The 23,349-nt window shown below is 35.0% G+C and overlaps 4 protein-coding genes across 4 annotated transcripts; 2 read left to right on the top strand and 2 right to left on the bottom strand.

Annotated features, from left to right (window-relative positions):
• Nucleotides 1-947: 947 nt before the first annotated feature.
• On the top strand, nt 948-6,533 carry TRIADDRAFT_63683 (uncharacterized protein; the record flags this gene model as incomplete). Its single annotated transcript, XM_002110063.1, has 17 exons — nt 948-1,055; nt 1,187-1,279; nt 3,230-3,287; nt 3,440-3,455; nt 3,669-3,776; nt 3,912-3,991; nt 4,065-4,161; nt 4,287-4,342; nt 4,481-4,661; nt 4,818-4,858; nt 4,938-5,003; nt 5,094-5,138; nt 5,283-5,360; nt 5,444-5,615; nt 5,738-5,801; nt 5,915-6,055; nt 6,175-6,533. The coding sequence occupies 17 exons, from the start codon at nt 948-950 to the stop codon at nt 6,262-6,264; spliced, it is 1,494 nt and encodes a 497-aa protein (XP_002110099.1). The 3' UTR covers nt 6,265-6,533.
• Nucleotides 6,534-7,075: 542 nt separating this feature from the next.
• TRIADDRAFT_53715 (uncharacterized protein) lies at nt 7,076-10,756 on the bottom strand (the record flags this gene model as incomplete). The annotated part of the gene is made up of 11 exons (XM_002109523.1): nt 7,076-7,326; nt 7,472-7,607; nt 7,689-7,871; nt 7,938-8,082; nt 8,177-8,378; nt 8,481-8,613; nt 8,729-8,952; nt 9,065-9,093; nt 9,230-9,410; nt 9,520-9,628; nt 10,625-10,756. 11 exons carry the CDS (start codon nt 10,754-10,756, stop codon nt 7,076-7,078), a joined length of 1,725 nt encoding a protein of 574 aa, XP_002109559.1.
• Nucleotides 10,757-13,745: 2,989 nt separating this feature from the next.
• Nucleotides 13,746-14,012, top strand: TRIADDRAFT_17694 (uncharacterized protein; the record flags this gene model as incomplete). Its single annotated transcript, XM_002110062.1, has 1 exon — nt 13,746-14,012. A coding segment is annotated over one exon (267 nt), but the record flags the coding sequence as incomplete, so codon positions are not given.
• Nucleotides 14,013-16,908: 2,896 nt separating this feature from the next.
• TRIADDRAFT_63682 (uncharacterized protein) lies at nt 16,909-22,972 on the bottom strand (the record flags this gene model as incomplete). The annotated part of the gene is made up of 21 exons (XM_002109522.1): nt 16,909-16,953; nt 17,473-17,553; nt 17,632-17,724; nt 17,822-17,860; nt 17,931-17,988; nt 18,061-18,134; nt 18,213-18,312; nt 18,386-18,459; nt 18,543-18,605; nt 18,874-18,957; nt 19,060-19,236; nt 19,337-19,405; nt 19,488-19,568; nt 19,668-19,741; nt 19,974-20,037; nt 20,450-20,549; nt 20,647-20,681; nt 20,971-21,071; nt 22,115-22,175; nt 22,364-22,470; nt 22,858-22,972. 21 exons carry the CDS (start codon nt 22,970-22,972, stop codon nt 16,909-16,911), a joined length of 1,695 nt encoding a protein of 564 aa, XP_002109558.1.
• Between the last annotated feature and the right edge of the window lie 377 nt (nt 22,973-23,349).

Below are 23,349 nucleotides of genomic sequence, written 5' to 3'. Positions count from 1 at the left end.
TCTTGTATTATTAACCGATGCAAATGCTTTAAGGCTAATGTTAAGTGCAATAGTGAATGTCATGATCAGAGAATTGGTAAAAATAAATAATAATTTTTCATAATCAGAACATTATCCATTCAATAATAATAATAATAACTACTTGATTGATAGTTCTAATAGTATCTGTAACTTTGTCAATTACGGAAGTAATTGCAAGTTAAGTATTATTTAGTCTTGACTTGCGATAAGAGAATTTTCTGGTATTACAACACTGAGTAGAGTAGTTTCAACTTCTTGAAGCAGCATGAAGTACAGTATACACTGTTCTCTACTTTACTATATCATGGACATGCAGGCAATTTCTGCAAGCCCATGACATGATGGTCATGGCCTACTGAACTCAGTAGTCCACCAGTAATGAATGGAGTAATCTCGACGTATGATTCAGTCCTTTCATTTGGCATCATGAAACTGCATTGAATCATGGACTTGTAGGACATTTCTACAAGTCTATGGATGTATGGTTTTGGCCAGTGCTAGTTATGTTCTACAGAATTTCAGCAGTTCTACTGAATAATAAATATTGAGTCGTCCATCTTGAGCTCGATGTGCAGGATACTTGTATGAGGTTGTCTACTACTGGCAGCAGCCCAAGGTGGTTTCTCCACTCAGTAGTCCTACTCAATTTACTGGTACAGTACTATACTGTACTGTACTGTATGCGTATGTTTACTGTACAGTACTGTACCACTACTCCATTGGTTTCGGTCAGCCAGCGATCACGAGACTGTTATTGCGCAATAAGCCACTTTCAACACGGTATTGGTGCACAATGTACAGTATGCTGTAGTACTGTAGTCTGGAGTACAATGTACTGTACTCAGAGAGAATCTTGAGTACTGTAGAACAAAGGAACACCTCACCCGCGTGGTCAATGCCAGAGTGAAAAGTGATCGAAACGGACCATGACGTCACCGAAAACGGAACGGACCGGATTGGGATCGGTACGGTCTACTGCCTTTGTCACTAGACCGATTACGTCAGTGACGACGCCTCGTTTACATCACAACCAGGTCAGGTCGAATAATATTACTCCAGGGCTGAGAAAGAAGAAAAGGAAACGACTGCTTGAAATTGCTTCCACTAATATTGAAAATCAATTTGTTGTTATTGCAATCGATCGTGACTTGGAATCATTTTATAGGGCAAAATGGAGATTAAGTTACTCAATGTCATCTTGATGGGATTCGCTTTTATGTTTATTTTCACCGCTTTTCAAACTTGCTCGGAAATTGAGGTAGGTCGAGCGATGATTGTTGCTTTCTTCATCATCTTGTTGACGGTAGATGGATAGTCGTTGTTAACAAAATCAAAGCGTACTATCGGCCTATCTATGGCTCTATTTTCTTCCTCCTATGACTCTTATTGTGCCTCTATTCACTCAATTCAACTATGGACGGTGATAAGGGTGTAGAACTGCATGAGATGATTTTTATCTTAGCGCTAGTCTAGGCTTCTTTTTCAATGAGGTTTGTCATGCCTACTCATGCCTTGTATCCGCAAGATTTTTCATCGTACAACCAAATGCCATTGTCTTCGCCTTTCATCCATGGATTCACTCTTGTAGTTATACAATTTCTATTCCATGATTAACTTATTATCATTTGAAGCATATTCTTCGACGTAGTCTTGCAATATCAATGAAATTTCCATCCTATCACGATCGCTAACTCGAAAGCTTTTACACCAGTCGTAATCCAATTTCCACACTAGGAAGATCGTCTATCACCGTTTCCTTCATCAAAGATAAAGTCCTAGCAATGACATTGTACAGATTGGTACTAGATAATTCGCCTCAATTCACCTTAATACAACTTAGGTTTCAATTTAGTCTTATAATATCGATGATTAATTTCTTTCCCAGGATGATCGAACAATACCACTTCCAATTGCCTTGCCTCAATCAAAGGGTCAATCCCAGACCTAGTAGTGATATGATTTGTTCTAGATGATTGTCAGCTCTACCAAAGGAGTAAATACAACACCTCTTGATCAAGTGATGAGTAATATGGTCACTTTGATGGAGTCTTTTTCAAGAATAGGATCCACTGATCGTTATGATGATAGTAAATGACTTTTACAATAATGAAGAGGCTAAGAATAATCCATCCAAAAGGATACAATGACTTACGTGTTTACCTTACCGTTGTCACTATGAAAATACCAGTTTGCTAATCCGTAAACGCTATATCTGCGGACTAATGGCAGATAAATTGACCAATTTGCCTATTGACCATTTATACTGTAGCATTACTATCTGGTAAAATTAGTTTTCAATGACTTCTTCATACATAAAATGATTCTATACCATGGAGTATTTTTAACTGGCAACAATACAATCCATAATAGTCAGAATCGTGCCCTCAAGAGTAGTACTGTACAGTACTATAGTATACTAATGCATCTATGGTATACATTGCTTAAAATTCCTTCCATGTCCAGCTGTAGTTCAAGTCTTTCAAATGTTGAAAGCAATTGGAACAAATCACATCAGTATAGTATCCATATTCAACTGGACCTGATAAAACTAAATGCTGCTGTTAATTAATTAATACAGCTATCCATCTTGTTTTCGTATCATCAATATTGATCATCAGGGTTGGACTTTATACAACAAGTAGATTAGTTACCTTTGATGGCTAAAAAAATTGTACCTCAGCGGTAAATATCGAATTGATCATCCTACACTAATTGATCGCTAGCCTCATAAGTACACTATCCTTGCCAATTGCAAGTAGGGAGGTATCGATGTAATGACGGATTCTCCACGTAGCTTTATGCACTTGTACACAACTACAATATTGTTGTTATTCTTATCGTGGGTGGTAGAAACTGCTCATGCAGTAAATATTCAATTTACTACACTATTGAAATTGGCGTAATAGCCTAGTCATCTTGGTATTGTTTAACTCGGAAGTGATTCTGTAGCCAGTTGTAAAAAGAGAAGAACAAAGTAGAATTACTTATGATATCCTTACCATGTTGAGATACAGTATACGCTCGTACCATGATTTTGATTTTGTGATTGGAACTTATGCTACAATCCATAAAATGATTCAGTTAAAAGGTTAATCTGAAAAAGAGCTGAAACATACTAACAACATTATTTGCACATGTACATTTTCATCAAGTTAAAAGTTACAAAGCGTACGAACTGTACCTCTAATGTTTCTTCATTCGTTTGTAGCAACGTGTGTTGAAAAGTGCGGAACAAGAGGCGAAAATGCATAATACCACTTTCACAGGTTTGTTATCCATTTATAGAAGGATAGCCTTGAACGAAATTTAGTTCATTTAAATATAAATTACGTACAGGAATTATTCTAATCTGATATTTTTCTTCCTAAACAAACAATTTTCTTGCTATGATTCATTATCAATACTCCTCTCTCGATAGCGAGCGGCTATAATAGGTACGATTAATTTACATTAGCTACATAAACAATGTTGTCATTTATAGTACCAGAATACGAGCACTGTACAGTATACTGTAGTATTAAAATGCCTATAGGTAAGGTAATTAAAATATAATTTAAGAAAAGGGCCAAAAGAATTAATTAGCTAATACAAGTGATTTCCGATTTTAATTTAAATATTGACCGTTTCCATTCTTAATTATTTCATAGCTTGGCTATAATTTATAGTGTTTTTGCTGCTTCAAATTGGCTGGGACCATCAGTAGTTAGTGTTATTGGTCCAAAATATTCCATGTTAGCTGGAGCTATTCCTTACTGGTAGGCAAATGTTAAAAATTGACTGCTATTATACCATTTATACATTGTCCAGATCATCATGTTACGCTTAGCTAATCAGAATATTTGTAACACTAACTAATTCATCTAACATTATAATATTTATGGATATTTCAGCTTATTTATCGCATCATTGATACAACCTTTGGCAGCAACTCTGTACATTGCATCAGCTTTAGTAGGAGTGGGGGCAGGAAGTATGTTGTAGCTTATGAGGTTATTACATCTAATCGACAACTGTTTGATTGATTCGTTCTTAATTTTTGTTAGTTTTATGGACGGCCCAGGGTAACTTTTTAACCATTAATTCTGATCCTGATACGATCGCTCGTAACAGTGGCATATTTTGGGCTTTACTACAATTTAGGTACAAACCTCAATAAATCTTTTATAACACGTTTGCTATGTTTCTATTATAGTATTTTATTTTCTCCATTTTTTGTAACGGATATATTCAAAATTAATATTAAATCCAATTGTTATGTCTTGTAGCTTACTATTTGGTAATTTATACGTTTTTTTGCAATTGGAAGGAGTCAGCATTATATGTGAGTATCGTTATTTGCTGCTAAGCACACGTGTACTCGTACACGTTCATACAGGTCACCTTTTCCTCCAGTTATAATATCCGTTATTATAGAATTTTTAATTCTTGTTTTAACTTTAAATCTTTGATTGTTTTATAGCTGATGAATACAGATATATCATCTATTCAGTTCTTACCGTGGTATGCGTTATCGGAACATTAGGTTTACTAACTTTGCGGAAACCAAAAGTATCGGTAAATAATGCCTGCTACCCTTTACAAACTACCGTTGATCAATGTGATAGTTATTTAAAGGTACATGATAATTTGCATATCATAAAGTAAGATTAATGTTTTATATGGACATAGGAAGAAGAAGAACTACCAATGAATATTGGGTAAAAATTTAAATTAATTTGCTTTAACGCTTAATTACACGGAAATGTATTTTTATAACTGCATCAAAATTAATTGAATATTAAAACTATTTCTTAAAGCTCAAAGAATGCATCAGAAGAAGGACCATGGCAAGCTTTTAGTAAGATCGATAAATTCATGTACAGTGCAATAATATTGATATTGATGAACTGTAATTCCATAATTATGTTTGATTTTAGTGCGATCTATTCACTTGCTTACGACTAAGGAAATGTTACTGCTTAGTGCTGTATTCGCGTATACAGGTAAAGTACCATACAGTCACCCTCTTGAGTCTTTATTTTATCAATTTTAATTAAGTAATCATCCGATTGTGTGATCTTTGTTACCAATAGGATTAGAATTAACGTTCTTCAGCGGAGTATATCCAACTTGCATTGGTAAGTAGGTTCAAAAACTATCCATCAGAAATGTATGAGAAAATATTATTATCCAGTAGCTATCTTGACTGTAGATATTCGTAATAGTTTATTAATAATCTTTTAAAAGCGCTTATTTATGATGCAGTTTTATGATATCCTTAGGTAACGCGCGGCTAATTCACGATCCAGATAGATATATTGGTTTAGCAGGAATATTTTTAGGCATTGGCGAGATCATTGGTTAGTAAATCAAATTTCCTCACTAAAGTTATGCAAAATGTCCCTTAGTTTAGCATCTAATAAAGCTGCTTCGTATTATCAAGGCGGTGCCTTCTTTGGAATATTTGGTAAAAAAATACTTCGACATGGAAGAGATCCCGTCATCCTTGTCGGTTTTATAAGCCATGCTGCAGCCTTTTTCCTAATTTTTATGAACATACCTAGTATAGCACCGATATCTGCTTCTGAAACTCATGGTTACTTAATCGAGCCAAGGTAGTAATCCACACAGTAAATGTATTTTTTGAAGAAAATGATATTTGTTGTACGTTTTCAATGTGCACCGTTAATTTGTGTTAAATTGAGTCAAATTTTGTTTTATAAAACTTTATACTTAGTGCTACCTTGGCTGTAGCTTGCTCCTTCTTACTAGGATTGGGCGATAGTAGTTTTAACACACAGGTAAAAGTGCTTTATCCAATGATAAAGTAGCATTTTTATCGTACTGCATTATTCCACTTGACCCTCCAGAATATCACTTTTTATGAATCAATTTTACATCATTTCCTACGTAGATCTATTCTATCCTTGGATTTATGTACACTGAAGATAGTGCACCAGCTTTTGCATTATTTAAATTTGTGCAGTCATTATTTGCGGCTATTGCGTTCTTTTACAGTGGGCATGTAATGCTGCAATGGCAATTATTGGTCTTGGTAAGTACAAATAACGAATTCTATTATTTTACTGCTATACGTGCTAAAATACTTATGTCGTATTTTGCATTAAACTTTCACTAATCGTGTCATTGGGTGTAAAATATATGTTTACGTAGGTGATCAGTCTTTTCTTTGGAACTTTATGTTTCTTCTTGGTGGAATGGAGCACAAGTAAAATGGCCAGACAGGGTTACATATCTATATAACTAAAATGATCAACCCCTTAGAGATGTTTAAATCGCAATAATCTTTCGAAAAATGAATGGCTACAATAACACAATTATTTCAATTTAATGCAACTCTTTTCATCTTGTCAACGATTATGTCAATTGCATACAGTCATTTTCTTCATCTGTTGATAATCCTATTAACTAAGAAGAATATAACTAAAAATTGTATAATAGTACATCAATAAACTACTCGCGAAATAGTGCATCTAAATAATATCAATTTAGAATATAATAATAAGTTTTACTACTAATAAATGAAAATACCAAATTCATTTGCTTAGAGTTTGCATCGTGATTCAAAATCGAGGTTATTATTGCTGGTGCAGTACTAAGAATGAATATAGTGATATAATGTATCGTTGTATCGTACTTCTATTAAGCAGTAAGTAGCGAATAATCCTCGATCGTGCAAAATACATTATAATACATATTAACAATATAAGTGCATATGTACGGCAAGTATATAAACACATATGTAGATAAAAAAATAGATACAACAACATAGATATACGCATACACTAAGACTTGATCTTAATTGACTGTAATAAACTTCGATCTTGAAAAATTAATACTTATTGATGGATAGCAGAATCAAGTAGACTTTACGCTTTAATTAAAGCTTGATTTCAATTCAATGCAAACATTAAAATACTATCATCTTCATATAAACAGCCATCTTGAGTACTATCTTGAATTAACTTTTCATTTGCTAAAATAGTAGTATTTCTTGTGTCTGTGAAATTATGTAACAGTTAATTCGAAGGCTCAATGATAAAATAGCTACAGGTCACGATTGTCGATTGGTGCTTTTTGATTGTGCTTGCTTCGATTGGACAGTAGCTTGTTTTATCGGAAAAGTCTTAGTTATAGTACCAATAGCTTTAGTCCGTCCTTCCCTGAAGATAAGCTTAGTATTCGATTTAAGATATTCGGGTGTTTTCTGAAAACGGAATTTAATTAAGGCACGGTCGCCTGTACGTATGTGTTCCTTATTCATTTCGACAATGCTTGCAGTCTGCCTCATACTTCCACTATGTACTACAATATTACAAATTATAGTTGTTACAACTTTAATATTTTAAATCACCAACAACTTACGATCCGTACAACAATATTAAATTACAATCATAAATATAAAAACTAATGACAAGAATGAATACAAATTTAAATGAAATTTACATACCGACAGCTTGATAGTGGATTTTAATAGTGGTAGGATGGTGCAACACTAAAATATCGGCTTCAAATTCGCTACATGCTTCTGGTTTTAAATCACGAGATGCAAGTATCATTCCCTTACGAATAGTTGATCTTTTGACCTGCGTAAGATGCACAGTCAATGTAGAATTTAAAACAACATGATTTCAACAAGGCAATAGAACAGATAACAATGTAATAACCTTTTTCAGTGCAAAAGAACAAGTTTGTCCTCCTTCAACGTACTCTACTGCCATCCTCTTCCTATGAATACCTTTGATAACTACCGGTTGAAATTGACCAAGAGAATCTGGTCCTAACAATAATGAATCATTTACGCGGATAATTCCTTGCATTACCGTCCCAGAAATTACCGTTCCAACACCCTATGGTATAAAGATATTAGAGATAGTTCTGTAGAATAAAGTTATTAACTAGTTACAATGCTATACCGGGACAGAGTAAGTTTCATCAATAAGAAATTCCGGAGGTTCATTTTCCTTGCGACTCATCCGCGACGGTAATAAATTTAAAAACTTCTTTAATAAATTTAAATTAGCTCCAGTAACATTTGATACTTGAAAAATTGGACATATCCTATATGGGTAAAATATGATATAACGTAACTATCATTTTTATCGAGTGTATCCTGCCATTGCATAGAAAAATAAATGTACTATACCAATATTACCTTTCAGATACAAAATTGGTCGCCGCGACCGTAATATCTTCTTCCTTGGTGATAAAAACAGGGATTTTTCTACATCCGGGTGACTTTAATATCTTAGCTAATAATTTCAATGTATCGCTAAGAACATTTTGAGGGCACATATCAGTTTTAGTAATAACTACATAAACAGGAACGTTTAAAGCAAGGGCCAGGCCAAGATGCTCTAGTATTCATAAGATAACACATTGGTATTCATTATTTAGTTAATGAAATAGTTATCGTTTGTTAGTGTGGACATTTATTCGCTACATTAAAATAAGACTACCTTTCGTCATTCCGATTACACCAGCATTAGCACCGACTATTAACATACAAAAATCAGGAGCGTGACCGGTCATACCAAAGATTGTTGTTTTCAAATATTTTTCATGACCAGCTAAGTCGATAAATGTTATTATCTGTAAAATTTTAATTTTAATTATGAGAACTCAAATAGAGATAGATAGTGTAAAAATAAGTGTACTTTTATAACTAGACGAAAGCTATTATTAAAAATATGCTGTAACTTATAACCTTTGACGAAGCATAACAAATTCGTTGCCAATCTAATGCTAAACCTCGTGCATCGGGTTTGTTAACAACTTCTCCATGACTATCAAATCCTAGAATATCGTTACCAACACTGCTAGTGCGTCCAGATTCAGCCTCATGCTTATGCCTAAACAACTTCTGTCTTGCAAGGCCACGGCCATTGTCTAACTCCCCATGAGTTAAAACGCCCAATAGGGTCGATTTTCCTTTTCAAGGGAAAAATTTAAATTTATTGAATTTTCGGTTTACATCTAGCCTAAATTAATTATATATTCGATAGAAAATTATAATTCAAGACTTCAATAGGTGATCCTTTACCTGCATCTACATTACCAACCACAGCAACTCTTCACGTATGCGTTCATTGTATTATCGAAAGGCAATAGGTTACCGTTATGAAGTTAATGATTTTTTTAACTTAAAAAAACTGTTTCTATTGCAATCTTTAAGTTATTATGATTAAAGTATCCTTTACTGACTTACCTAACTTCTAGAAATTCTCGTTCTTTAGCTCGATATCTAATCAAATATTTAGCAACTGTTCCCTCAGTAGAATGCTTTTCTTGTAAAAGCTGCAGGTCTGCATCACATAACTCGGCTAAACTTTTTAAAGTAGCTTTCGATGCCAGCATGTCATTATCAGATAACCCGGGATCACTATCATCTAAAGATACCAAAGAAAGATAAGTATCCTTAAACTCTACTTTCAGACGTCTTGTTGTAGACGAAGAAATTAAACAAGTTGAAAATAAGATATCACACATTAGACTTACCAGATACTCCCAATTGGTAAATACATTCCCCTCGACCATTATCTAGTCTCTCTTTCAACTCTGCGCATAATTTATCAAACATTTCCCCCGAAGGTGATACGAATTGCGTCTATAATAAGAGTGATATCAATTTTAGAAGTTATCTATATACGAGTGCAGTCCATTAGCATTCCATGAAGTTATAACGCTTCAATGGCATAGCACAGTTGGCAATGTCAACTTAATTTGCTATCGTCAGCCTAAAATTAATTGGTACAAGATACCCTACAGAACTCTATTCCATAGTAATGGTCTTATTACTTTGTTGGTATCATTATGGACAGAATAAAAATATCAAAGGCTTATTCAAAACATTACCAATTTTATTACATCACATAATTTAGAGACCTGAGTTAAGCTAGACCGATAGCACATCCTAACTATTTCAATATCGTAGAAAAGAGTGTTGAAGAATTGATCAATGAAGGATTTGTATCGACTATGTAGATAACATTGAACTTCTAGAGAATACTGTTGTACATGCAATAGTCATTTTTTTATTGCTAATAAATGAAACATGTAACTAGCACTGCCACTCGCTACTGTATTATTTTGCCACAGTGTAAGCATAAGCACCTAGGTATATGCGTATATTATTTCCTCCTACTTACAGTACAGAAAATTTAATATGCTATTCATCTTGTAATGGTGATCCATATTGCAACTATTTAAGGTAATATTATAGTTGTTACGAGATTCAATCACAGCTTTCTACGCATAACTCAGTATAAGTCAATTCTATAGTATTTATAGGTTATCCGACAGTTCCAGAGACACTTTGTATACCTCGTACTATTCCGATTACCATTTTACAAACCATTTGTAAACTGTATTATTAGGCAGCTATGGCTTTGCCGGGTCTTAAATATACAGTAATATATGATACAAAGAACAAAATAATTTTAAAGAGTGTTTCATCATCATAGACAATCCTTAATCTACAGCGATCAGCCCAATACTGTTACAATACTGTACGTATTTCGACTACAAATCAACCTTTTCTTGATCAAGTAATACACGTACAGTAGTAGCAAATTAAAGAATATTGTAGGTTTCATTTCCTTACCTTCAATGTGTCGTTATTAACCGTTTCGTTTGGTAAAGGAGGAGTATCGTCATCGATTGGCTCTTCGATTTTACTGTCATGATCTGCAGGCAATCTGTTCCTTTCCGTCTCTGGAGCTAGTGCAGACGCCATCAATCTATTTTACACGTTAGAATGGAGATTATTTTACTGTCTTTAATCATGAAAGACGTATTGGAAAATTAAGCTTTGGCGGATACATTTATTCCCTGGAATCTACTGTATATATGTGTTGGTATAGTAACTATGTACCGCAACATCAATCAGAATTGCATCATCAATAATAGCGCGCTTTTCCGTAAAAAAACAATCAAAAGTAACGTACAAAGCGAAGGTACTGCTGACAGTGCAGCGTAGAATCCGTCAAAAGATGCTTGTAAAGGCAAGTTACAATAATCTCGGATAAGGTATAAAAGAGGTAATTTACTTCTTAATATAGCGATGTAATAAGGCATGGAAAGGAATGTATCTTTATACCGCATACTTTGCCGTACAGTCCATTGTCATTTCACCACTAATTAAGTCAAATCTATAAGATCATATGGACATCGTCGAATAAGCTAATGACATTAACATTGATGATGTAATCAGAAATACAACTGTAGAATATCCATGCAATATCCTAAGAGTTTTACTTGGAAGATTAATTGAATGGAGTTCAAAATGGACTCATGAAATGTATAACTGTATAAATGTATAAGATCATATGGACATCGTAGAATAAGCCAATAACGTTAACATTAATGATGTAATCAGAAATACAACTGTAGAATATCCATGCAATATCCTAGGAGTTTTACTTGGAAGATTAATTGAATGGAGTTCAAAATGGACTCATGAAATGTATAACTTAGCGTGTATGAATGAATGACAATGTAGTCATGATCTACAGTAACAATAGGTCAAGTCTATTTTTGATTTTATTTGCTAAAATCGATTGGTGATTTTGAGTACAATCCGATGATCGTTTCCTCATCATCATTGAACCTACTGTCTACTCAGGAAATAAGCTTGCCAATATTAACAGTATTTTGTAATCGTTGTTCCTTAGCAATATTTTTAGCTAGACGCTAGCTAGTATAAGACATGTTGTCTTGAATTCAATACTACTATAAACAGTATTGATTATAAGATATTGGTACTGGATGAACACCCTCCATAAGCCTTGTTTTCCGATTGTTTTATCCTAAAAGACTATAATAGATTAACTACTTGCTATACGGAAAATCGACGATAGCTTGATGATAGTTTGATGGTGGTAATGTTATAAAATTCTATTGCATTCCAAGTTGAAATTGTCAGCAAGAAACGATTAAAAGGATATTTGTTGATGTCATAGCTACCTCACCTTGCTGTATCCGTTCTGTCTATCTTGTTATGCAAGCAGGCTCAAATTGGCGTCACGATGAGAAAGGTTCTCCTATATACTACAATCAGTATTTCAAGTTAGATTCCAAGCTATTTACCAGCCCAATAAGTTACGCCATAGTACCATGCATATTCATCATGGCACCAACAATTCTCATCATCATCATCTTCGATGGAAGGCCAGCCTGAACGGGAAGGGATCGATGTCAAGATTGGACCTGGAGCTGATCAATTCATCACAATGGGAAAATACTTTATTTGACTGACTAGCCAACTGCCCCACCATACAGTATACTGATAGCATGACCACCAGCTGCTGCTTCAAGATCGTCATGAGATACTGCGGAAGCATCACAAAGAAACAGACGGACAGCAAGCGGTACGGACTGTTTTGCTGGTCATATCCAACTCAAGCGTCTATCTCAAACGATAGTCTAGACCTGAGTGTCCCCGACTGTCCTCCAACTAGACCTGACGTCTACTATAGACGTCAGGTCTGCACTGCATCGATCTGTCATCTTGTCCCCCCTAGTCCTAGTAGAGAAGTGAAAAAAAGCATCTGCAAGTAACCGACTATAGACGATATATCTGCACTACCATGAGCATCGATATGTCATCTCTATAAAATATGAACTCAGTCCCTGACCAGACAGTTGTATAGTGAGTTTTTGGAATTGAAAGTGAATGATGAATAAATCAAAACACAGCAACCGCAAAGAAAAGAGATGCATTCTGGTCACGTGCCATCTCCACACTGGTCAAAATGGCCAATGGGGAACAACTACAGGATGACCATGATTTGAGTTTAATTTATTTGGCCCAAGATGGCCAAGACGGACAATTTGATTGCCATCGATATTCAATGGAAAGGCGTTCTTCTATTTCTCTCAATTCAGTTTTAGATGTCATTTTGCACGCATTTAGACTGGACAACAGCAGTCCGTACCGTAAACACGCATCAATGACATCACTTTCGCTACGATGGCCTGTTATAGTAGATACCCCTGCGATAGCGTACAGGGTACAGTAGTTCAACTGATGCCATGAATGGGACTGATGACTAAAAATAGACTACCGGTCACAAGCAAAAATGGTGTCACTATGAGGTCTCGACCGCAATGGAAAGAAAGACAAAGAGCTTGTTCCAATTCGGTGGTCCTCAGCCAAGAGACACAATCACACCTAAAAGTTCGTTTCTTCATTTTTGTATCATAGATTGCGGTCCTATTGTACAATAGTATCGCCATGGTATGGCCACAGCAAAGGTTAATGAAAAACAAACTCGTTGTTTGTTCATGATTGCAATGTCCAGTCGAAAATGCATTTTGGATTGGCTCCACCGTCAGCCATGAGAATGGATCCACGTACAGTATGGAAGAATACAGATCGTGTGTGTGCTAGCATGACGCGTACAGTACATTCACTCCAGTTAGCGGTCGCACAGTACAGTACGTACTGTACTGTACAGTACTGTACAGTACGTATGTACAGTACAGTGCAATACACTATGTACTGTAAAATTCGAGTACTGTACTAGAGACCTCCGCATGATGTACTTGGACTGGACCGGACTGGACCGTAGCGACAGCTACAGCATGTCGTGTGTCTACGGTAGTCACCGCTTGAAAAAGGGTGACCTGTGTGGCTTGTCAACTTCACTTGGCGCTTCTCTCGTCGTGCCCGTACTGTACCCAAGTGGAACGAAAAAGGACGAGAAGGCAAGATGGCGAGGGCACCTGAAATCTCCAGCATGACCAGCCTCAAAGTAGACAATATTACTTATAGGACTACGGTGGATGATCTAAAACGTATCTTTGATAAATATGGCGAAATTGGTGATGTCTACATTCCTCGAGATCGTCGTGGAGAATCACGCGGTTACGCTTTTGTAAGGTATCATGATAGGCGCGATGCTGAAGACGCCATGGATTGTGTCCATGGCAAGAACTTTGATGGCCGAGAATTGCGAGTAGTGATGGCGCGTTATGGCCGCCCAGCAGATCGAAGTGAACGCGATCGGGATCGATCTTACCGTAGTAATCGTAGGCGATCAAGATCTCCAAGAAGGTCAGTCATAATTGTTTGTAATGACACTTGTTCTCTGTACCAAATAGACATCCGCACTTACGATTGCTTGCATTCATTCTGCTCTTCTATTATAATATACTTTTCTTCAATGTAATCAATCGATAGTCATGACAGAATAGAAAAAAGTTATCCAGTCAATCGACTACTAGTAATCATAATATCATCAGGCAATACAATTCTACTGTAGTTAATTCACTTTGCAAAGCGCTAAGTGGCCGTTCCAGTAGCAATTGCGTCAGGTTTGCTGTTACAAATGATGACACAGTTCTCTACTCTTGTTAGCACAATGACGATCCATTACTAAGTACTGAATGATCATTTAGTACAGTATAGTCCTTTTCTGTCTCCTTCGATTTACATTCATTGAGCATGTATCATAGACAGAGAATGAGATCAATCTACCGTAATAGCATTATATTGCCATTAAAAAGGTGAAAGTAGAAATACAGTAATACTGGTAGTCTACACCGTCAAATAGTAGTCATAGTCATACAGTAGTAGGATAATATGTAGTAGCTCTACAATACGCGTACAATCAATTCTGTTGGTTTTCAAAAGGAATTGTTAGCTTTTGACAGTAAATTTTACAAAATTGATTGACTGTACGTGTTGTTTGACCTTGGGTATGACCAATAACCATGATTTTTCAATATTGGCAAAAAGAGATCCATTTCTTTGCATACCAGTCAAAGAGATCCAGTCCTACTAACTTGCTGTCCAGTAAACAATATGACTGGAAACTCCCTAGCTCTGATATCCACGTGTGTGCAGCGTTGTACTGTGTGTATAAAGCGTGCAGTAGTGTTTTGACAGCTTGCGGTTCAACAAAAATAGTTTTGCGGTTGCATAAACTCGCGACCTTCTTTTCTTTGCCAACTCTACTACTATATGAAATGCGGTGCTGTGTAGCTATGCGGTAAAATAAAAATATTGCCTGCGTGTGTCCATACAAACGTGTACGAGTATGTGGTGTATCTCTACAGATGTAATTGTTTGTTAATTAGCTAATATTGAGTGAATATTGTCATATATTAAATTATTATTCTATCGATATATATATACATGTATTTACATATATATATATATATACTGTGTAGGTATCGAAGTCGTTCCCCTAGTCCAAGAAAGCGCCGATCTTATACTCCAAAACGTTCTAGATCACCACCACCAAGGAAGCGACGTAGTCGTTCTCGTGAGGATCGCAGACGACGTACTAGAAGTCGTAGTCCATCCCCTTCTCGTCCTAGTCAAAGAAAGGAAACCAAGAGCAGTGATGGCAATAAATCTGATCGAGCAGACCGCCGATCCAATGACTATATCCCCCGCAGTGATGACGAAAGAAGTGAAAATAGCGTTAGAAGTAACAAAGATTGAATCAAGACATGCGATGCAACCTTAAGTGTTAATGAATTAATAATAACAACTGACTGTTACATTCAAGCAGTATCTTGTACATTACACGTATTGACCATAACAAAGATAAAATCATTTTCATCCTTGTAAGCCATCGAAATCTACTACCTATCGATCATAATAGCAATAAATTTGTCCGTCACATGTTGTGAAATTTATTCTGTGTAACTATGTCCATAATGGTAGTTGTAGATGTGCTTATTAATATTAACAAACTAACCTGACTTTGCACTATTTTCCTATGATGTTGCTGCCTTTTTACGATCTCTATTTTTTAAACCTAATTAAAAGTTATTGTTGGTGTTAGAGGTCTTTTAACAATCCCATCATGATGATGCTAAGACAGGACCTGGTACTGTATGAATATGCCAAAGCTATACCCAAGTCATTGCATAAATTTCAACATCTGAACTTATTCCTGACAGTGCTTGCAAATTCCCTTCTTCTTCAATTAGTGTTCTATGTATTTGGTTGAATAGAAATGACACAATGTCATAGTACTGTCAACTGGCAGTATATTTGTTATCAGTAATGAAAGCTATGCGGTAGAAATTGTGACCATTTTAAGTATATTATAACTATATTGCGACTTCCACTGAATTTTTTATCATGTAATGATGGATTGTGTTATTGTAGTTGTAGATTGAAGGATGCGTTTAAAAATTTTCATTATCCATTTCCTTGTAAACAAATAATCTACGAACATACATATATAGAAATATAATATTGTAATCCAATACTAAAGGTATGTGCATCGATATAAGGTTGTAGCAATGGTTTTACTACGAGTATATCAAAAAGTGTACTGTACGCTCATTACGCTAGAAATAATTACTATATAATAAAAAAATCCTATTAATTAATAGAACACTTCCCTGTTTGATACTATTTACTGATTTAGCGCCATTTATTTGACGTGTGTGCATAAGCAATATAATAAGATTACAGCTGGCTTAAATCTATCATGGTGTACTTTTCCATTATTGGTATGATACGTAATCACGCTCCTTAATAGATGATATCAATTGTGCACGAAAGTTGTAAAATTTTAACCCCGCCATGATGCATGCATGTAATAATAGCGAATTACGCGTATACTAAAGCTATACGAATACATCACTTAAAATCCACATCGTTAGCCGGTCATGATATCAAGTGTAATTGTGATAAGGAATAAATTCTTGTCAACTAGCAGCATGTCTTGTAACTTACAATTTCGCCATCTTAGAAATACTATCTCAGGTGCTTTATCATTAATTTGTTCTGTATCTACTATACTGTGTAATCAGGGACTACATTAAATTAAGAGACACTGTATTTCTTTTAATAATCCTTCCTGATAGAGTGCCGTGAAAATAGTTTAAGTAAGGCAATCGGAGACTTATACACGTCTATTTCTAAGCTTTCAATCCGATAAACCAATTTTTTGATAATAATAATACCTAAAACATTTACAGCAGTAAAAATTGTATCACTTCCGTACCAACTTTAGGCTAAAAACCAGTATCATTAACATAGGAAAGCAAGCATTCAAGATCAAGCCTTTAGCAATTACCAGTATTTAAATTTATTTATTTATAACGCAAACGACATCAAATACGTACAGAGCTCAATACGTCTCTTTATACTAGCAAACGTAAAATTACGTCTACAGTTGTAATTCTAAAGAATCAATTAAAACTTGACTACTACTGTTAGTACAATCACTATCACATTATATATTAGACCTTGCAATTGTGATATCGTAGACATGTACAAGGTGGTTGACGAGAAAATATCGTTAGTCCAATTTCAACTTTTATAACATTACATCTTTCGAACACAGCTTTCGCAATTGAATGCTATTTAGGACAGACCTTTCACCAACTGTAGTTTATACAAATTGAAAGTAGTCAATCAGATTTGTATCTTATCTTGTACAAAACTACGCTCATACTCTTAAATCTATTCGAAAAACATACCTCGTTGTATTTGCGTATTTGCTGTAAAAAGAATTCGCTGTATCTTGGAACTACTTTGCAGTCATTAATATGTATCATGTCCTAAAATTTCAAGCATTACAAGTATTACGTTATATTTTCAGACTGTAAATTGATAAATGTTTGCTTTAGCCTATGTACCTCATCAATAAAAAAGCTAACTCCCGATGATGTTTGAAATTCGCCGTCTATAGCTCGTTGACCTTTAGTCCATACCAAATTGCTCATTTTATGCTAAATACGATCATAAAAAGATCTTGTAATGTTAAAAAGAGCAATTGCAAGAGTTCAATAAGTAAATACACGTCGGATTATAAAGATTATAAATCACCTTAAAGGATAAGAGCTGAGCGCGAAAATTATCCTCATCCTTAACGAAAAGAATTGAATTTATTACTAAAGAAAAACAGCCAATACCCTGAGTCAAAAACATAACTTACCATATCTAAGAAGGCGGCCAATTTAGCCACTGGCATGGTGGTGTATAGCTTTAAGTAACTATAAAATAGAAGCATAATTAATTCAATCAAGTTGATCACAAAAGCTATTAAGTAATTTTTTTCTACCAACCTTCTTATAATCGGGATTGCAACTTGCTGCTTTACCTCATTTACGAAATTTTTTAATTGAAATTGATATGGCGCCTATTGATTGAGATCAGCCAAAGTATGATTTAAGTTTCAATTGATCATAAAGAAAATTGGTATATAACATACTCTGACCTTATGTTGGCTTTGACTGAGAGTATCGTAATCCGGAACTACTGGAGACACAAACTTTGGACATGCATACGCAAACGAATCTTCAAATTGTTGCAAATTCCTATTAACGAAATAACATGAAATACTAAGAATTCAAGTATCAGTTACTTTTAATTCGAAATTTCTCTCATTACCCCTGCTGAAGTTTAATGAATTTTTCTTTATCATATTTATCTCCCAACATCGACAGCACACTCTCGTCAATTCTCTATAAAATTTAATTTAATGAAAACAGTAATCTCTTCATTATTTATTTCTTAATGTTTCATCATAGTATTAAAGTTGACTTACGCATGGGCACATTATCCACGCCATCGCTAACAAAGCGTACATTTGAAGTTCCTTTTTAGCTATCTATAGAGCAAATGTCGTACATTATCTCACTGAATTAGTCTAAATCGACAAAAAACGACGATTTAAGCACATATCAACAAACTTGATCAATTTGGTAAGATTTGTCTTGCAACATATTTTTCGTTCTTTGAATGTATAAAAGTATATTGGACAATGAACGAATTGCATCCTATAAGTAGTATAGCCAAATAAATATTACTTCAATTGAATACTCGTAAAGAAAAAATAACTTGATAACCGGGCAACGTAGCCATTTATTTAGAAGTACCTGATAACGCCTCATCATAAGATATGCGAATCCGACGTAGTAATAAGTAGTAACTTGACAAGCCGGCACTACCGCATAAAGACTCTATTAAAGTAACGATCCCAATGGTTATTATATACAGTATAACATCATTCAAAAATGATTATAAAGTAATCATTATAACATGACTTTAAATCGTTCCTGCACCTTTTTGTTTAATTGTACATTTTCGAGTACTTTGATAGCTTGGTAATAGTCTCCCAAAAGTGAATGTAAACGCAATAAGCCAATTAAACTAAAATACCCCAACATCTTGTATAAAGGGCAATTTCCAAATTCATCAGCAACTGATTTCGGATCATCACCATTATTATAGGCCTTGAGCTACATTTACGAAAATCAGAAAGTTATGTAATGAATTCAAGTTGTGGTATGCATTTTCCTGATATATTATTGTTTCTATTTCTAATTAATAAAATCTCACCTGGCTATTAATTTGAGATTTTTCAACCAATGAGTGCAAGACGTTCAATACGCCGTGAACATTCCATACCTTAGAAAACAGTTCATACTAATCATTAGCAAGCATAACAACTGAATCGGGCCAAATTTGCAATAAAAGAATTATTTCCTACCTTAGGGTGGTCGCGTAGCATTGCTAAATCATTTTCCTGCTTATGCTTTAACTTATAACGATAAAGGCTAAACGATTGAAACTACAATAGAAAATAAATGAAGGCATACATCGTCATTTGTTATAATTTTGGGTTAGCGCTAGCTACACGCTCTACTACTTACTATCATTCCGTCATTACCTGATATATAAATTCATCTATAATATTCCATAACCATTGATGAGGTAACTCAAGGCGTACCGGAGCTTTGGCACCTATGAAATTAATTTTTACGATAAGGTTATTTAAGGATAATATGATTAGCAATTACTACCGTAGAAACTGCTTGAAAATCTTAAAATGTTGGAATTGGTTACCGTTTTTTTTTTTAAGTATTACTATAAATATATAGAAGGTACTCAAGATAAGTAATTATAATTGTAGCATCGGCAAATGTAGTTATTTATGTAACTGTATCATAAGTACAATAGAGTAGTTGATGCTTACTTAGAATACAGTTGAATAAATTGCAGTAGTTGTAGTAAGATTCAAATCTTTGATCCAGTGTAGGCTATATTAAAAATTAATGTAAATACAAGTTAGAAGATTTAAAACATAAATATCTATCGAAACACCATCATACGAGCACATAATGGAGCAGATGCGCGTCGATATTAGGGTCGTAAGAAAATTAATCAGCTTTCATTGCTTGTCAATATTAACAATGATTCAAACGTAGATAATATATATGCACGTGGAATAGCGTTACTGTACCTGCAACTTATCATAAATATGACGAAAGCAAAGCTCCTTGTAAAAGATTAGGAAAATTTCGTCTAGTATTTAGGGATAGGAGATATTAGTAAAATTTTCCAACGAAAAAGTTCCATAAAGTGACTTTATCTAATTTATTATTCTAGTCGTGCATGACAAATGATGAATACGCCCATTGAATCAAAGAGCTGAATACACAAAGTGCTAACCACGTCGATTGTTCCCTCACCGTTATTAACAAGTGGAGCAATTCTGTCAGCATCGGGCCACGCCGATTTGCTAAATGCACGTTCCGTGATCTTAATGAAACTAGTATAAATTGAGAAAGTACATAGACAGAACTTTAAATTAAATTTATGCACTTCTACCGGTCACGCTAGATGCAAAATTAAGACTCCTTTCTTACCCAGCTTCACATAGTATCTGCATTTCATCAACTCGCTAGATTGTCAATATTAATGGTAAATAGTTATTATAGTGCCATGATAATCTAGTTGTTTTTTAATGGACACGCATACCGTATATCAACATAACTATGTAGAATTTGAGCATGATTAACATGTAACAGTAGTCTACACTAGCAATATTATTCCCCTATAAGCTAGATATTAGACCAGATTATTTTTATTTTATTCTAACAATCGGTGCGTCAAAGTAGCAGTTACCGACGTATCATTGCAGTATTATCTATTAGAATATGGTGCTTAATTCAAGTTGAAACTAAACTTACTCTTTCCGTGAAGGCTCTATAAAGAGATCGAATAAAGTTTTTCACGAATTCAGGAACTCCATAAGTTTGATTTACGTTGGTAGTGGGCTGTTCTTCATAATCTACAAGTGGTCACGGCAAGTGAGGAAAATATTAAGTCTTTGGTAAGTATGACAACACGTCGTCTATCATGATACCAAGTGAAAACGCTAGATCTCGCGTTCAACATGATGCAATTTCACAGCATCCTAATAGCATGCACGACAAGCTAATCAAATTTACAGTATCTCCAAAGACCCTATTATTATTAGTTATTCCATTTCAAATGCGAAGTATTCTACAGGGTAGAACATCGCTGTGGTTTACGTATAACATGAAAGTTGAATAAAAAGTGATGGGAAGTTATTGTATTACAATCATCAATCATGTACGACTTGGGAAATGATGTAAGAGGTAAAAGGATATGGCATGCATTATCATAATGCACTTTCGTAAATCTACAAGACTGATACGTACAGTATTATAAAATTTGTCCCATTCTATATCGTTTTTGGCTGATAAATTACAAGTAAGCCAATTCAAGTGTTTCAGTGCTATATCGAAGCTACCATCTCGTTACCGAAATAGACAATACAACATAAATGGAAGTAAAAATACTGGAGCATAGCAGCTGTATAACACACTCTATTACTTCAAATTATACTACGCTATGCCATTTTTACTGTGTCGGCTGCGGTGAATTCTAAGCATGCAAGCAAACCATCACCGAATTTTACAAATACGAGTATAGTATACTGTACAGTCAAGATAGATAATGGACATGATTGATGAGGAGATCACATAACTCTGTATACTCTACCCTATACTGTATCGATAATTTGCCAAATCTTAGTTTACGTACGTCATTGATGATTTCTACAATAAACAATATCAAGTTTGTATCTAAATTGTTGGATCTCAATAGTCTACTAGCGAAATAGTGCAGTAAAATTGACTGATGTGCGAGTCCTAAGACTGCTGACTGAATTAAAAGATATTTTCAATCGCACATAATGTTGTCGAGTGTATAGTATTGGCTGCTAAAAGTGATCATTTTATCAAGATATAGCAGACTCCATTACAAATGAGTTATTACGTTATAATAATCATAACCAATACTACCTACCATCAATGATGCCTCCATCATAATCGGAACTAGCAGTAAATGTTGGTGGTAATGAATCAAGCTGGACAAGCAAGATTATAATAGATACAAGATGAAGAAATTTGCAGTTAGTACAATCCCCATTTCCAAGATTGAAACTGTATAATATCAAGCTACAAGTGGTACTTGTATCTTAGACAATCTATAGTCCATATTATTCTATCCCAATTTGATTGTACAAGATTAAAAGTAATCGATTAATTGACTTACTTGAGCGCCAACAAATTCCTCGGCGGCCGTATAAATTCCTTGATCTTGGCTGGCCATGCTGCTTTGCGTGTCCTCTGTCGTCGACTGCCAGTCTAGTAGTACAACACCTACGATACAGTACATTGATTCCATAGTAAATAGCATACTCGATCCACTTGAGCCGTACAGTACTCTTACTATGGATTTTAATTCTCCTCTTGTCTCTTGAGGAGGGACTAGACTGGACGGAGAGAAGGACAAGGCTATGGAGTGCAAAAGAAGAAGAATATGGCCGCCGATCATTTTTCCTGGCCATGCTAGTACTGAAACACACTCAAATCGGCCATACGACCCTGTAGAAAAGCATAAACTGCTGTAGGAACAACATTGCAAAAGCAATCCAATCCAGCAGCAGCTCATTTCCTTGAAGATTTGTTGACATGATCATTTACTTAGTGCATTATCCCGATCCGCTGAATCAATCTTAAGAGAAACATGGCAAAACGAAACCTAACCGAGCAGCTGACTATCGCGAACACAGCGACTACTTCGACTAATCCCTGATGGACAGTCTATCGCTTCAAGCTGAAACCTTGAAGATTCGTTTCGATGATTACAGACTTGGTGCATTATCCCAATTCATCATCTGAACGAATCTTGAAAAGAACCATGACAAAACCAACCCAGCAGCTGGATGACAATCGTCGACAGTGTATGCTTCATATTGAAACCGTATACTACTACTGTACTGATCCAAAACCAAATTAATAACAAACCAAGTAGCTAAAAATGGAGGTGACCATCATGGACAGTACAGTATAGTGCATCGTTTCAGATAGGCATTTCACTTGAAATGGCCAACAAAATAGTCGGCCCCCACATTTTGTGTATATTGAACCACCGTTTCCTGTCCCTCTCTTTCTTTTTAATAGTCCTTGTAGCTTTCATCTTGAAGATCTCTATTACAGTGATTAAAGTGTAAAATCGATATTTCTAGTTAGAATAAA

The sequence above is a fragment of the Trichoplax adhaerens genome, genomic scaffold (assembly GCF_000150275.1).
Source record: "Trichoplax adhaerens TRIADscaffold_2 genomic scaffold, whole genome shotgun sequence".
Lineage (NCBI taxonomy): Eukaryota > Metazoa > Placozoa > Uniplacotomia > Trichoplacea > Trichoplacidae > Trichoplax > Trichoplax adhaerens.
Note: the sequence above shows the minus strand (reverse complement) of the source record. Positions and strands in the feature narration are given on the sequence as shown.